Source organism: Sphaerodactylus townsendi, linkage group LG02, assembly GCF_021028975.2.
Source record: "Sphaerodactylus townsendi isolate TG3544 linkage group LG02, MPM_Stown_v2.3, whole genome shotgun sequence".
In the NCBI taxonomy this organism is placed as follows: domain Eukaryota; kingdom Metazoa; phylum Chordata; class Lepidosauria; order Squamata; family Sphaerodactylidae; genus Sphaerodactylus; species Sphaerodactylus townsendi.
The window spans coordinates 99,574,638-99,589,446 of NC_059426.1; the positions used below are offsets into that span (position 1 = coordinate 99,574,638).

At 44.6% G+C, this 14,809-nt stretch overlaps 1 protein-coding gene across 4 annotated transcripts in view; it reads right to left on the minus strand.

Moving 5' to 3' along the window:
- LUZP2 (leucine zipper protein 2) overlaps positions 1-14,809 on the minus strand; it is a 485,657-nt gene that overhangs the window by 184,573 nt on the left and 286,275 nt on the right. For all 4 annotated transcript variants that reach the window (XM_048483981.1, XM_048483982.1, XM_048483980.1 and 1 more), the window contains exon 4: positions 11,433-11,514. In XM_048483981.1, the coding sequence (XP_048339938.1) occupies positions 11,433-11,514 (82 nt within the window). The remainder of the gene's footprint in view (positions 1-11,432; positions 11,515-14,809) is intronic.

A 14,809-nucleotide genomic window follows, 5' to 3' on the forward strand; every position in this document is an offset into this window, starting at 1 on the left:
ATTGTACACTCTGATCATAAAAAATTTTTAGTTATTGGCAGATACATGTTCCCTGTTTATGGGGTTGAATGGATAGAATAACAATAACCATTTGTCTATCTGCCAAGATGAGGCAGCAAAGATGGCTTTGATAATCTGAGTTAGGTTAATAAAAAGCCAAATGTGTGCAACTTGCTATGATTAGATAAGAACAGAATGGCTGTAGACATGGGAACTGAGCCCCCACATCAGGATAGTTAAAACAAACAAAAAATCCCTCCCGGATTGCTGGCAAAAAGTTAAAAATTCTAATATGGTGTGTACAAGGTGTTCAAGGCCAGAATCAGGGAATGGAGAGAACCGAAGTGATGTTTATTTTGACCAGTCTCTGTTCCAACAGTTCCTTTGAAAGGAATGTAAAAATAAAGCCATTTGCGCCCAGATGTGCAGAGGTTCCATTTTGGTGAATAACCACAGGACACGTCTTGGAATTAAAATGAGCCACAGCCCTTTTTGTTATTATTATCATATCAAAAGTTGGGCAAGCAGAGGAGCACATCATTCAGCAGCTGGTCAGCACCCCTAACTGATTCCAGCAACAACCCCAATCCCTATTGGAGAGGACAGAAAGGTACTGGGCCACCGGGGCACCCGCCCTTTGTGGCTCCCTAAATGCTGGGGTGTCAGGCTCGAATTACAGAGGCCTCCGTGACATGCACCATGAACCTGCCCCACCTCAAGCCTCTTATGGTGGCCCCCAGCCATGGGGAGGTGCACCCTGTAAACTCAGCCTCCCCACAAAGATGTGCTCCTTTGCCCAAACCACCACAGAGCTGACCCTTCATCTCCCACCACAGCTTCACAAGCCTTCCAACCAGTCCAAGAGTGCCTGACGTACAGCATGCAGCCAAATGTCCAGCCCCTGATCAGTTAGGTGCACACCGTCCGAACAAAAGAGTGCACACTTCCGGGTGGTTATCACAGGGTGCGGGATAATGCTACTACCAAGCTCCCAGACCACCCATGCTGCTGCTTTGCACACTTTGCGGCGTGCCACGTCCACTTTTTTTGTCTCCCAAGTGTCCCGCCATTGTAGCCTTGAGAGAAGGCAGGACCAAAACAGGGTAATGTCTGGAATCAACTCCAGGACTTCATGGAGACCGGCTACCATCTGCAAGGACAGTTCCAGGCCCTTCAAAGCTGGGAGGTCATTCTCACCCAGATGAATGACTAGCCCCTGAGGTGCACCAAACCTCTGAAGTGCCTCCCGAATGGCTGGCAACAAGGCCTCCCAGTGTGTGCCTTGCTGGCTGAGCCAAACGATGTCCACACCCTTGCCAAGGTTCAGGTCTGCACCCCAATGAGTTGAGCATGCATAATTGCTGGCCCAGTGGATATTACTATGCCTGATGATCCAAATCTGGATCCGACTTTCTTGCAGCTCTGCATAAACAGTAAAAGAACAGGTGAGGCAATACATCCAGCTCAACACTAAAAAGCCAATGACCCACTGCCCAGTTTTATCCCGGGGAACAGCAAACCCCCGACCTGGAAAAGGTGGAAGCTCCCATCCTGGAGAATGACACCACACTCCCATGCAGAAAGACCCTGTTCTTTTGATGCCCCTGTGCAAACCGAGGCCATCCCAGGCGTGTGCTGGGCTACTGCCTTGGTGCATCCAGGCAGGCTCATCCAGCCCTGAAGGCCAGGAACATTGCCACTGGGCAATTTCCTATTCGACCACAGAAGTGGGTGGAGGGGGTACATGGGCCCACCAAGGCTGATCCACCTTAATAACACAGTCAACGAAAAACCATTGTCCTCAACCGTGACGCCAAAGATCGTATTACCCAGAAAGCTGCTTAGATGCCTGTAAAGGGAGGGTGGGAAGGGGGGGTCGTGAGAAAACCAAACCCCCCATCCCATAAGCCAAATTAGCTCCCTAAATCAGGGCTACGTGCTGTCTCCCTGTAACTACATTGGTACAGCGCCTTCCCGCCAGCGGTCTACATACCTTGAAGGCCATCGTGAAATCTGGGACCCACATGGCCCAGCGATAAAATGCCAGGCACCCAGAAAACAAACACCCTCTGGACGAAGCCTGGTGTGCAGCCCAGGGGTCCCAAACAGAAAAGCAAGAGACATGCAGAATTCACACGTCCTGGGGTCGGGCCCTTTCATGAGCCGAAGCCCCGACTAGAAGAGAATGCCCCTTCATATGGCCCGTATGCAACTAGACCAAGGGACTGCACAAATCCTTCAGCTATGGGCCACTCCCCAGGTTCCAGAGCTTCCTTGAGAAGATCTCCAAGTGCACACCCATTAGGCCCTGGGTGCAGAAGCTATCCACCTGGGGCGAGACAAAGCATCTGCAATGTTATACCCTGCTCCGGGTTAAGACAGCATGAATGGAGGTGCCAACGCTCGACAGGTCGAACCAAATGTTTCATTAACATCTTGTCCCCCGGCCCTAGTGACCAGCCTGCCAGCAAAAGACTCATGCTTTGTGTGGTATCGCCATTCAGGCAGAAATAGAAGGCGTGTGTGTCCAAAACTGATCTACCAGGTAGACCACCAAGCAGCTAAGCTAGAAAACCCTTGGGTTGCAGCCAACCAAGAGGAAGGCGAATGCATCACCAACCCACAAGCACTAAAAGTACCGCAAAACCCCAGGATTACTTGTGGCATTCAAGTAAACCTACAGTCCCCCATCAAAGAATGGTTGGGGGTTCCTTGGGGCAGGAGGGGGAATCCCTTTTTTTAGGAAAATAAGCCTGCCAGCTTTACAAGTGCCCCCTGACCAACGCTGTATCCCTCAAGTGACAAAATTTCTTTTCTTTTCTTTTTTAAAGAAACATCACAACTCCTGCGATAATGGCAATCTCCCTGTAAGGGAAAGATGGGATGGGGGAGGGATGCCTACTTCCATGCCCAGGGAAAATCCTCTCCCCCAAACCCTAAGACCAATATACAGAGACACAGTAAGTGCAAATCCCTGGTTGCAAGGTGGGTGCTAAAACAAACTGGCCTAGCCGTTGCAGCAATAAAGCCAATGGGCCAGCTTCCCCACAGAATTGGCGGGTGTGAACCAACCAGGCTACTCAACCAATTCAACATGGTAGCTCCACATGTGACTGGAAGCCTCCAGGCATGCCCAACAGTGCAAAATACAGACCGCGCCCACGGCTTTTGCCTACTCCATTCATATAACAGGAATGGCAGGAGGCGGTAAGAATGTGAAAAGACCTGCCACCCACCAACTCTCTCCTTCACTGATTATTTCTGGCTGCCAAGGGGATCCAACTGCCTAAGTGCAATCTGGGCATGCCAGCACCACCGGCTGTCCAAAAGGCATCCAAGGCTTAAGTAACTCCAACACCCGAAAAACTCCCGCTTCCCCAGGGAGGAAGTAACTCCACAACTACCGTTACCAAAGGAGGTCTATAAGGCTACAACAACTAGAAAATTCTTGCTAAGTCAATCTTAAACTATTTATATGTCATTAAAGGTATTCGAAATAAAAAAACCTAGAAAATTCAAAGGAGGGGAAGAAGTCAAAACCCACCATACGGGTATGATACCAGCCCGCTCTTAAGAGGCCAACCCCTGCCTGGGAGTCGGCCGGCCCAAAAGTCTAAAGAAAACAATGAACCGATGGATCCAATCAAACCCATGCATACCTTTTTGCCATGCCAGTACTCATATGGGGACTTGCCCTAACTTCTTTCCAAAAAGGCCGTCTAGGCAACCCAGCCGAAACTTACTCTGCGCTAATCCCCAGATCCCTTTGGACCGGGGAGATGGGGGGTTTGCACCTCCCCCCGCTCAAGCTTCCAAGCCTTGACGCCTGCACCACATAGTACTGCCACAAGAATGGCAACCCCTGCCCCAGAGCCCCATGCCGTAAACAAAAGAGGGAGGAGTGGGGGAGGCGGGGGAATGTGCGACCCGAACAGCATCCCCTCCAAGATGGAATGACTGCAGCACTTGGGGAAAATTAGCCTTGCACCGAAATCCACATGCAGAAGCTCTGTCTGGGACTTCCCCACCACACCTGTGTCTTTTGACCAAAAATACCGGTGTGGCCTGACACCTGGCCATCTAAAAGCTGCTATCTCATTGTAACCCCCAGGGTCCCCACGAAGGGCCGAGGTGCTGACTTGGTTAACCCCTCCTCATCCTATTGGGAGGCCCGGCTGCGACCCCATCCTAAGGGGAACCCCAACCCCAACAAGGGCTACAAACTTACGCACAGTTCATTGACCAACAGACTTACCAGAAGGAGACAGATTGGGAAACCGGCAACTCACACCAACCCAACCAGGCAAACAGCATCCGCCATGGCCATGCTCCTTTGGCCAACAAGATACCTCCTCTGCCAGAGCTGCCTCCTCAATCTCCCGCCCGGGAGCTGGCAACCCCTCATGGGGTGTGGCCCCTGGGGGGCCGACAACCAAATCAGTCCCACCAAGCTGCACTGGTTTCAATAAAGGACCTGCCACGCTGTGAATTGTGGGTTTGGTGGAGCTACTGAGACCCCGGGCAGTGCCCTTCCCTTGCCAGAAGCCCGGGTCCAAGGAATAAAATAGGGCAGAGACCACCCAACCAAGCAGGTTGGCCTCCAAAAGCCAGGCCCAGGCTACTGGACAACTGAACCGTGTTTGCGGGTGTACCAACAGCCCCTCGGGTATAGGGCGGTATAAAATCTAATAAATAAATAAATAAATAAATAAATAATATTTCAGCCATTTCACCGACAGAGGTGTGACCCTAAAGCTAGGGGGCAAATGTGCCATAACTGGCAGCCCCATGCCCTGGGATCCTCTTTCTGCTCTCCGCCCGGCTAACTCACTCGCCGCTTGATGTGTATCTGGCCGCATCACCGCCAGCGGCAGGGCCCTGAAGCTGGAGGTGAAATGCACCCCGAAGAGGGGGCACTCTTTCCGTTCCTGACCCTCTAAATCCAGAGCTGCATCTCTCAAGGAAGAGGTCCAGCCCTGGCTGCAGCCCGCGTCCTGCACCATGGCACCCAATCCAGTGCCGGAATACCCAAGCAGTCTGTCTGCCAAGACCGCTTCTCAAATCGTCCCTGCCTAACTCGCTAACTATTTGGGTCATCAAACGGCCCCCATTGCCCTTCTCTGCCACCATCGGCTGACCTAGGTGCTACCAACAGGATGTTTTTAAAAAATATGCCCCCTGTGCAGGAAAGCAAGAAAAACTGTACCCCATACTATAGGGCAACAGCTACAACCCCAATTACACCAAACCCCCTAAATGACCTAGCTCTCCAAACAGCCACTGGCATCAGCTCAGTTTTCTCCAGGCGTTGAAGAAGGCTGGAGCAACCATGTGCTGCCTAATATATAGTGAGAGTGCTCCACCCTTAGAACTCATGCACATCACGTGATCAGGCCGGGTGTGGCTCGACCGCCCAGCTGGCCCAGGACATGCATACTCACTGCTCCAGAACTCACCCAGTGCCATGCCCCCTGTCGCAATTACGGCCTAGTTGAATCTAGTGCCATTATTTATTTGTAGAACTAAGCTAGCATCTCATTTTGATTTGTCTCCTAGTTTTTTTAAGTTATGTGCTATTTCTGTGATATTATTTCCCTGAGTATCTGTAATCCTAGTTAACAGAGGCCGTTTCCGCACGGCCAAAAGCTTGGCGGCTTAGCGTATGGCGGTCGCCAAATTGCGAAGCCTTATCATCTGAAAAAAAGCGTTCACACAGACGAAGTGACGAACTCTTGGTCGCGTACAGCAGAAATGTGACGGTTAAGCACTGAAGCGCTGCGGAAGCGGCGTCTGGCGATGTTGCGCCTGCGCGCTTGCGAAGCTGCCGATGCAGGCCCGGCGATCATGCGCTTACGCAGCAGTCGCGATGGACAACGTGACTGCCCACCGTCAAATGTCCTGCCAGTCCACCCCCATCTGTCCAGTGCCTCCCCTCCCAGCTACAAATGTCAGTCCCAGTGCATGTAAGGTCTGGGAAAGGTGCTGGAGCCATGCAGGGAAAGCACCAGGGCGATTGGCGATGTGTGTGTGTGGAAAAGGGTGACCCAGCTTGGCCGTCCTGGCGGTCGCCATTTTGAAGGCGGCTCCCTTCGCTGACTGTTCGCGCAGTGCGGCGTCGATGCGTCACAGGGGGAAAAAGAGTGGTTTCGCGTTTTCCTGAAGATCTGGCGTCTTGGCGCCCGGTTTAAGCGTTCAGCGGCCAGGTGGCGAATCGCTGCACCTCGCCGCTTCTTGGCGTCGCGAAGCAGCTCTCGCTATGGCGGTTCTTTTACCGTTTCCACGACGTCATATTTCGCCCGTGCGGAAACGGCCAGAGATGTGTGCTAATTTATTTAGTTAGTTTCTCCTTCTCACAGACTGTGACAAAAAGTTCTTATCAAAGTGCCTAGCCAATTATCTCCATATAGATCAAAGTACCTGAGTGGAAGTGAGTCAGCAGACACCAGACAGAGAAGTGAGTAATTTCTCATGCACATAGGCAGTTCCTTATCAGTGACTCAGGCCACTAACAGAAAGGCAGAACACCAGATAAGGTTGAGTGGGAAGAATTCTGTCTGAATGATCTCAAGGGTTTAATTCCTGCCATTTCCTAGGTAGTTGCTACAAGCAGAACAGGAAGGGGGTGGATCAGGATGACATGAAATTTCAGTGTATATAGCATGATAGCATGAACTTCCTTACACTAACTCTTTTTTATTGCAATACTGTCACTATGCCTCTGAAAACATTTTATGAAATTATTATGAACATAAATGCTATATTTAAGACAGACTGTAATGTATTTAACCTGACAAGGATACAAGCTACAACTAATGTGAGTACTGTCCAATCCTAAGAACAGTTCCTGAGAGTAAACCCTACTAAATAAATTGGGAGATCTGCTTAGGATTGCTAAGTGACAAAGTAAATAGAGTGGTGGTTATTAACCTTTAACCCATTATCATCAATGAAGTCTGCAACATTGTTATCAAATGCCCTTATATGTTCAGCAATTCAGTATTTATATGCCAGCTTTCCCACCCATGATGATGCCTCAGGACAGCTCACAAAAACTCTGACTCACAGATAACAGAAAACTAAAATATGTTTGAAGAGAAGAAAAACACAACTCAAAATAATATTTGTTCATTGAATTAACTTCAGAACATCTACCTAACAAGAAGGTGAATATCATATGGGTCCTTCTCACTTCCTTGGGGAGGGAGTTCCATAGTACTGGAGCTGCTACTATGAAGAGTGGTGGTCAAATGAACAACTTAATGGCAGGGCTCGACAAATGAACAACTTAATGGGAGGGCTTGACCACGTGAAGATCATGGTTGAAACAGGAAAAAAAGATATAAGAACATCAGCAGTGCCTGCTGTATTAGACAGGTGCTCCTTTTTGTATAGCATCTTCTGTCATACGATGGCTAACTAATTCCCCTGAAAGGTCAAAAAGCAATGCAGCAGAGGCAATTAGTTATTTTCTGCTTCTGGATGTGAAAATTCACTTTATTCATTATGACTGGAAGCCTTTAAAGGACTCTCCAGGATCCACCAAAAAAAATATTGTTTACCATAGAGTTTCATATGGTGTACCATAGGGAATCTTAGAACACTGGCCCAACTGAGTGACATCACTCCTGAGTTTGTGCCAGAACTTATGTTACTGCATTAACATGATGCTGAATTCATTGTCCATACCCTCAACATCTCCTGTTGGCTCAGCAACCATCACTATATCTCAGGAGGTGCATTTGACAATTTAATTACTCATTTAGTGAAGATATAGCTTTATTTGTCCTGCTTGAATTTATTGGGTGCCCCTGAGTTCTAATATTATAGGAGAAAAATCTTGTTGTATGCATTTTATCTACCAAATATATAATGTATGAACTTCTATCATGCTGCTCCCCCTTGTCTTTCTTTTAAACTGAAAAGACCCATACTCTAGGAGTTATTAGGAAGGGGAATGAAAATAAAATGGCCAGTGTGGCAATGATCTTGTACAGGACATAAAAACAGCAGTCCAGGCAAGTCAGCTTGATATAGTTATATTTATGATGTATGCATAAAATACACACAGAGCAGGCTTGCACTCAGGGATGCCCTTGAGTCCAATGGCCATCAACCCCCCTCTTTAATTCTAGGTTTGACTGTTATTTGCTGTGTTACTTTTTAAAGATTGAAAAAGAAATCAAGAGGTGTGAGTAGTATAAAACAACAGCTTTTTGATGGCCATTTCTTGCCAGTGCTAGTGGATTCTGAATTCCGCCCAAGGTTTGCAAATTGCTCAAGGGACCATAAACTTACATTTAGTGTGCTGCACTTTGGGGCAGGACAAATATACAGTCTTGTCCTTTAAACAGGCTTTGACTCAAAGTAGGCAAGTGGACATAACAACATATCTGCAGTGGGATATGATTCTCTGCTTACTCTAATAACTTGCCTTTATTTTGCCAAAATTAAAATTATTACCTAAAATACTTAAAACGTTCACACTAATGAAAGTGCTAGTGGGAGTCAGCCACAGACTTTTTAAAATAGCTTTTTTCTGCCTAAAAATAGCACAATATATAATAACAATTCTAAAACTTTCTGGGTTTTTTAATAAATATATGTTTGATTTTTAATCTACCATATTCAACATATATAAATTGGAGTAAAAATAATGGAAATTTATATATTTATTTCCAGACAACTATATACAATGACTTCAGCTTTAAGCCATTATACTAAATAAGATAAATCATATGCAATTTCCTTAAGCTTTCTGAAAACCCATAGGGAAAAATACATATTATGTGCCAGGGAGAAAAGTTGTATTTCTTTATTATTTTTCTAACTTTCAATACATTTTCCATGTTTTAAAATTTATATTTCTGCTAGGATCTATGGCAACAATGCAGGTTTTTACTATCCTTCTGAAGTATTATTTAAGGTATTTTCTATTGGTCTTGTTCGCAGCAAGCATAAAAAAGAAGCAGAAAACATAAAAAGGAGTAAAATGAAATATCCAAGTTAGAGGTAAAAGAATTGAAACAATTTTAGAAATAGCAATAAGGTTACAGTCCCATGAATACTCACTTGTGAGTACATCTTCTTGAACTCAGTGGGAATTCTTTCTGAAAAGGTCTGCACAGGATTTCACTGCATAGCAAGGCAGTTTAGCAGATTTATGTTCCTGTAAGACAACCATCCCCTCACCCCCTCCCCCGGATGTGAATCCTTTTCTTTTCTTTATTTATTTCCTTGTGTATTGCCATCCCATGTTTATGTCACTTTCCTGAAACACCTGACCTTAGACTTTTTTCTGGTCTGTGATGTTTGCTATTTCTGAATGCAGCACGCATGCTCAAACATCCCTGGTGTGCTGCATTCTGATTGGTCTATCCCCCTCCAAAGTCAATGCTTCTGTTTGGTGAATCCACAGCAACCACAGGAAAACCAAGCAGGACATATATACTCCTTTTCTCCAGCTTTGGAAAGGAGTCAGTACAGTGAGCAACACGGCAAGCGCATTGTGCTATACAAAGGAAGAACTTTGGACCAATACTGGACAGAGTACTATGTCCTATCCATATTTAAAGGTGTGCAAGAAACCACAGCACGAGACATTCAGCCACCACCCCCAATATACCAAGTAACATTGACTGGTCTTTGGGGCTGTCACAAGGTGAGAGCATCCTGCCAGGCAGGCCCTTCCTCCCCCCCCCCCATCAGGACCACATTGGGAACGTGAGCCCAGAGCTGCGGGGCTGGGCTCTCTGGGATGTGCCTCAGCTAGTGAGCAGCTCTTGGTGAGAGCAAGTGGGAACAGAGCAAGGGCTTGTGCTTTCCCACATGGGCTCACTTGCCTGGCTCCTGGAAGAGCTGACAAAGAGCAAAAAACTTGCTTGGGAATGTTTTGGAAAAGGTGGGCTGCAACTCAGCAGAAATGGAATTGACATGATGTAAGGCAGGGAGATCAGGCGGCAGGGTGGGAAAAAATAAATCAGTTTAGCTCCCATAACATTTACACAGAAGTGGATTCAACATGGGATTTTGGAAAATGATAGTTTTTTTGAAAAACGTGTAATGAGGGAAATATCACGGGACAAACCCCCTCCCTTCCCTTGCATGCCACCCTTCCCCCCTTCCCCTTCCTTGCATGCCACCCCTCCCTCCCCTTCCCTTGCATGCCACCCCTCCCCATGAATGTGCTGCAGTGGCGGTGCAGTCCAGCTCCCCGCCCTTCAACCCTACCCTGAACCTCTTTACAGTCTTCTCACTCATCAGCATCCAATGGCAGAACATTGCCTTTCTGCATCCTGAAAATACAACGGCTGCTTCCAAATGACGTCTTTTGGAGCCCACCAGGTGAAAGAGAGCAATAACACATTGCATTGGAAAAAGACAACTGCAGGAAGCTGCTGCAACATATGTGAAAACAAACCCATCAGTCCACAGACAGGCTGTGAGGAAATATGCTGCATGTCACCCCAAAGTTCACAAACAGGTTGTAAAGAAGTATGCTGAATGTCACCCCAAAATTCATAGAGAGCCTGTGATGAAATATGCGTCGCAAAGCACAGGTGCCCTGCTAGTAATTTAATAAAGACTCTCTCTCTCTCTCTCTCTCTCTCTCTCTCTCTCTCTCTCTCTCTCTCTCTCTCTCTCTCTCTCTCTCTCTCTCTCTCTCTCTCTCTGTGTGTGTGTGTGTGTGTGTGTGTGTGTGTGTGTGTGTGTGTGTGTGTGTAAAGAGTACCTGATCATTAGGCATCATTTGGTTTGTTTGTTGGAAAGATGTTTTGTACATCATTGGTACTGCCTTGCAACAATCCTTCTTGTAATAGAAATTTTGGAAGGAACAAAACGCCTAGTCCTCCAATGCAGATCCATCTTACCATATAACTTCCCAACCAACCCCTCTAATCTAGGCTCAAATATCACTCAGGCAGTTATAACATAATACTTTTAGGTCTTAAGTACTGTGGGAAGCTCTGCCACATACTGCATAGTTAGCCACTCTAGTCTGAGGGTTTATATTCCCTTCCTTCTAAGCAGTCTAAGTTTGAACAAAAACATCTATCAAAATGGATGGAGAGATTATTGGGTTACTTTAGTGTCACAAAACATCTCATCTCCTTCATAACGTCAGTTATGAAGATACCTACTTATCTAAAAGGAAGTGATTAGAAATCTTGGTTGAATAGGTGGAAAACAATGGTTGAATAGGTGGAAAACTTCAGATTAATTAGTAACCACACAGTAGTTTTCATTTTTAAGCAAAACCATAATGACATTATCTGCTCCCACAAATGGTCCAAATATCCCTACATATAAAATGTGTACCATACATACCAAAGACTTTATTAATGCAAATATATTTAAACTATCAACTCATTTACAAATGATGGAGATTTTTAAAAAGGTAGAAGAAAATAATAAGAAAGGATAGAGTCACTCACTGTAGCCTGTTGTTTTTCTGCCTTCTCAGCTGCCTCATTAAGCTGTTTTTGAAAGGCCTCCTGGAGTGATTTCATTTCTTCCCTGGTTTATTAAACAGACAAAACACAAACTTCATTTCTGTTGTCCATTTGAAAAGGATACCTTTGTCATGAAACATGACACTTGTAATTGCACAGAATAGCCATGGGTTATGCTTTCTTGAGGTGGCTTGTTAATGTCAAACACCCATTTCAGTTTTAAAGAAAAAAATCAGTGAGTAGGAATTGCCTTTCCTTTGTTTCCAGTAAAGAACCTGCTGAGCCCAATGTCTCCCGATTGTATAATGCTGACTAAAAAGATCAACAGTCATCATAAGCAAACACAATCAAAGTCCTAATGAACAAGCAGTACATTGCCATAAATTAGAAGTAGTATGTATCTGTTCTTCAACTAAATTGGCATTTAAATTAAATTCATCCACTTTTTCATTACTAAAGCAAATTGTACAGTTCTATCTTTTAATGTTCCCAGGGATGTTTTTTTTAATGCAAAACACTAAGGAGATTTTTTACATTATCTTCATTGAAGAAGCAGGTAGAAAGGAGACAGTTGCAAAGGGATACATAATGTTTGTTTTAGCAGAATAAAACAAGCATTCAGCAGCACCTTCAAAAGTAGCTTTGATAAGCTTTCAGTGGGTCACATCCCACTTCCTCAGATATCTATCTTGATTTTTGTTTCATTTAAGTAAATAGACATCCTTCCTCCTGTTCTTATTTGTTCAGAGCTAATCCTAGGTATGATAACATTCTATTGGGCAAATTATGTTTTCATATTGTTTGACAGCTCTTATTGATATTGGAGGTAATTACACTTAAACAAATATATGTTGGAATTAGAGGGAGGGAAGAGAACTGGTTCTTTGAAGGATACAATCTGGAAGCACCAGGAAAAATAAGGATCTAGCTATTCAGTTGCTTGGGCTATGTTCCTGATCAATTTTATACTATATGTTTCTTACTGCATGTTGCATAACTACAGTGTTACCCATCTTTCACAGGTTGTGTACTTATTTTTAAGGAATCTCCACCAGCTGCTAAGAGTGTAACAGCACACAAATATCTTAAAGTAGCAATGGGGAAAATAACTTGGCTTAGCAATGCGAGAGGCAGGCTGGGTAGGGATCTTTTTAGTTTATGTATACCAGAAATGGCTTGAAATGTATCTGCAGAGAATTCACAAAAGACCAAATTGCAGTTTAAATATTTTTATATAAATTTTGGTTGCAAACAATCACACAGTGAGACATTAAGGCACATACACACAGTTCCTAAGTATATAGATAGGGAGGAAAAAATAGGTGGGAAGATAGACTGGGATTTGGGGAAGCAGGGGGTCATACGTTACCTAAATTCAGCTGAAGAAGATCTGGGAGAAGGCAAGGATTCAAATGACCAGCATCTGAATCCAGGTGAAGGACAAATTCGTGTCTCATACCAACAAGACCAAGGGAGGTTCATGTTAGCAATGAGCACTGGAGTTGGGATGCACAGTACTTTTATACCCTTCTGCGTGGGTAGGGGCAGGAACAAGTGAGTTTAAGTTTCATTTTCCTAAATTCTCTGGAATTTCCCATGCTGGTCTTGCTAACCTGAGCTAATTAGCAGCTCTATCTATTATTCTAAACCCTGGGACAATGGTCAATTGCTCTTAGATTAAATCAGGAAGCACAGAATGGATTTATGCAGAGTAACTCTTTGGAGACACTGCTCAGGTTACTCAGATTTGGCTGAGACATTTGATTAGGACAGGACGAGTGGTTTAGGAGAGTCATAACAATAGGTGGAGGAAATGCAAAGAAGCAACCATTTGTTGCTGACATGGTTTCTAGAAGAGATAGTGAAATGCAGCATCTGATACCAAGGTGGCTTTCCATATCCCTTTGTCTTACAGTGTTTTAGCAAGGTGAGGTAATCAAGCATGCCCTCAAACAAAATGAGACCTCCAGGTTATGCAGGAGTAACTCATCCATTGATTTAATCTTGCTAAACAGGCCTTTTGCCTGAGGCCTGCTTCTAAGTGGACACACTGCTACCTTCACAGAGAAGTGTATGACAACTGGCTTCTGCCAATATGATTTTTGAAGAAAATATTATGGAAATAATATGGGGGGTGATCAGGGCCGTAACAACAGTGTTGCACTTCTAGTGTACTCAGAGATTTTAAAAGGTTTAGTGCTCAAGATGGAGCAATAAAGGCATTGGAAATGCATTGGCAAATATGATCCAAATGCAATTAAGTAGCTGGCACTTTCCCTAGCTACCCATGAGACAGGTCTGATCACTGTGCCCATGCTGCAAAGTCTCTGAAAATCTTTAAACTGGTAAATCAAGAGAGATGAGGTTGTTCCATTAAAGTATCAAATAACCGACCTATTCTAGGCCACAGTTTTCTCTTGTTCTTCTCAGGTATACCCAAAAGTCAGTGTCTGCAAATTCACACAAACGCTTGCATTTTTTCTTGTTTTCATCAATTACATTTTTTCCCCACAAACACATAAACGCTACAAGGAGCTCATGTGGCTATATGGCCCTGCCTCCATTTTATTCTCAACTGCCAGGACAGACAGGTGAAGAGAGAATAATTGGTCCAAGGTCATCTGGTGGGCTTCACAGTTGAGTGGAGATCTCATCACTTTAGCCACTATGCCACACTAGCTCTATCAGATTACCATATGTTTTTTTCTACACAGAGACAGGTTTGTGCAGCTTTCCAGTTGCTGCTGTGCCTGCTAATAAAACACACTGGTGAAAGACTAGGATTTTAAATTAATAATTTATCAGCATTATATTGATATACCATTATACCCGAGTATGCATGATGCTGAGTTCTCTGCTTTCATTAACAAAATATGTGGAGGTATGCTTTTTTAAATACATAAACACTATTTTTAACAATGAAAACTGTAAATTCAAAGAACATCATAGATATTTGGGTTTAATGATATATCAATATGTTAGTAAATTACTAATTAAAAAGGAAAAAAAGGTCTGCAGGAGGAAGAGGAAATTGCTGTTATGTGGGGCAAATAGCTGCTATGTGGGTGGGTCCAGGAAAATCCAAGCTTTTCCTCCTAAGAAGCATCCATCGAAGCTTTATTGAGATCTTTTCCAAAACACTACAGCAAAGTAGGGTTGAGTAAGGGCAGACAAAGTCAGGAAAAACTTGGGAGGTGCAAGAATTCACTAATGTGCTGTGCTGCAGCAGGAACAAAGCTCACTTCCCAATAGCACTGAACTTGGGGGACCGAGCACATGCACCCCAAAACAAAAAGTTTCAGTACATTAGTATAGTTTCAGTAAATTAATATAGTTTAATTCCCTTTAATTTTTTAAAA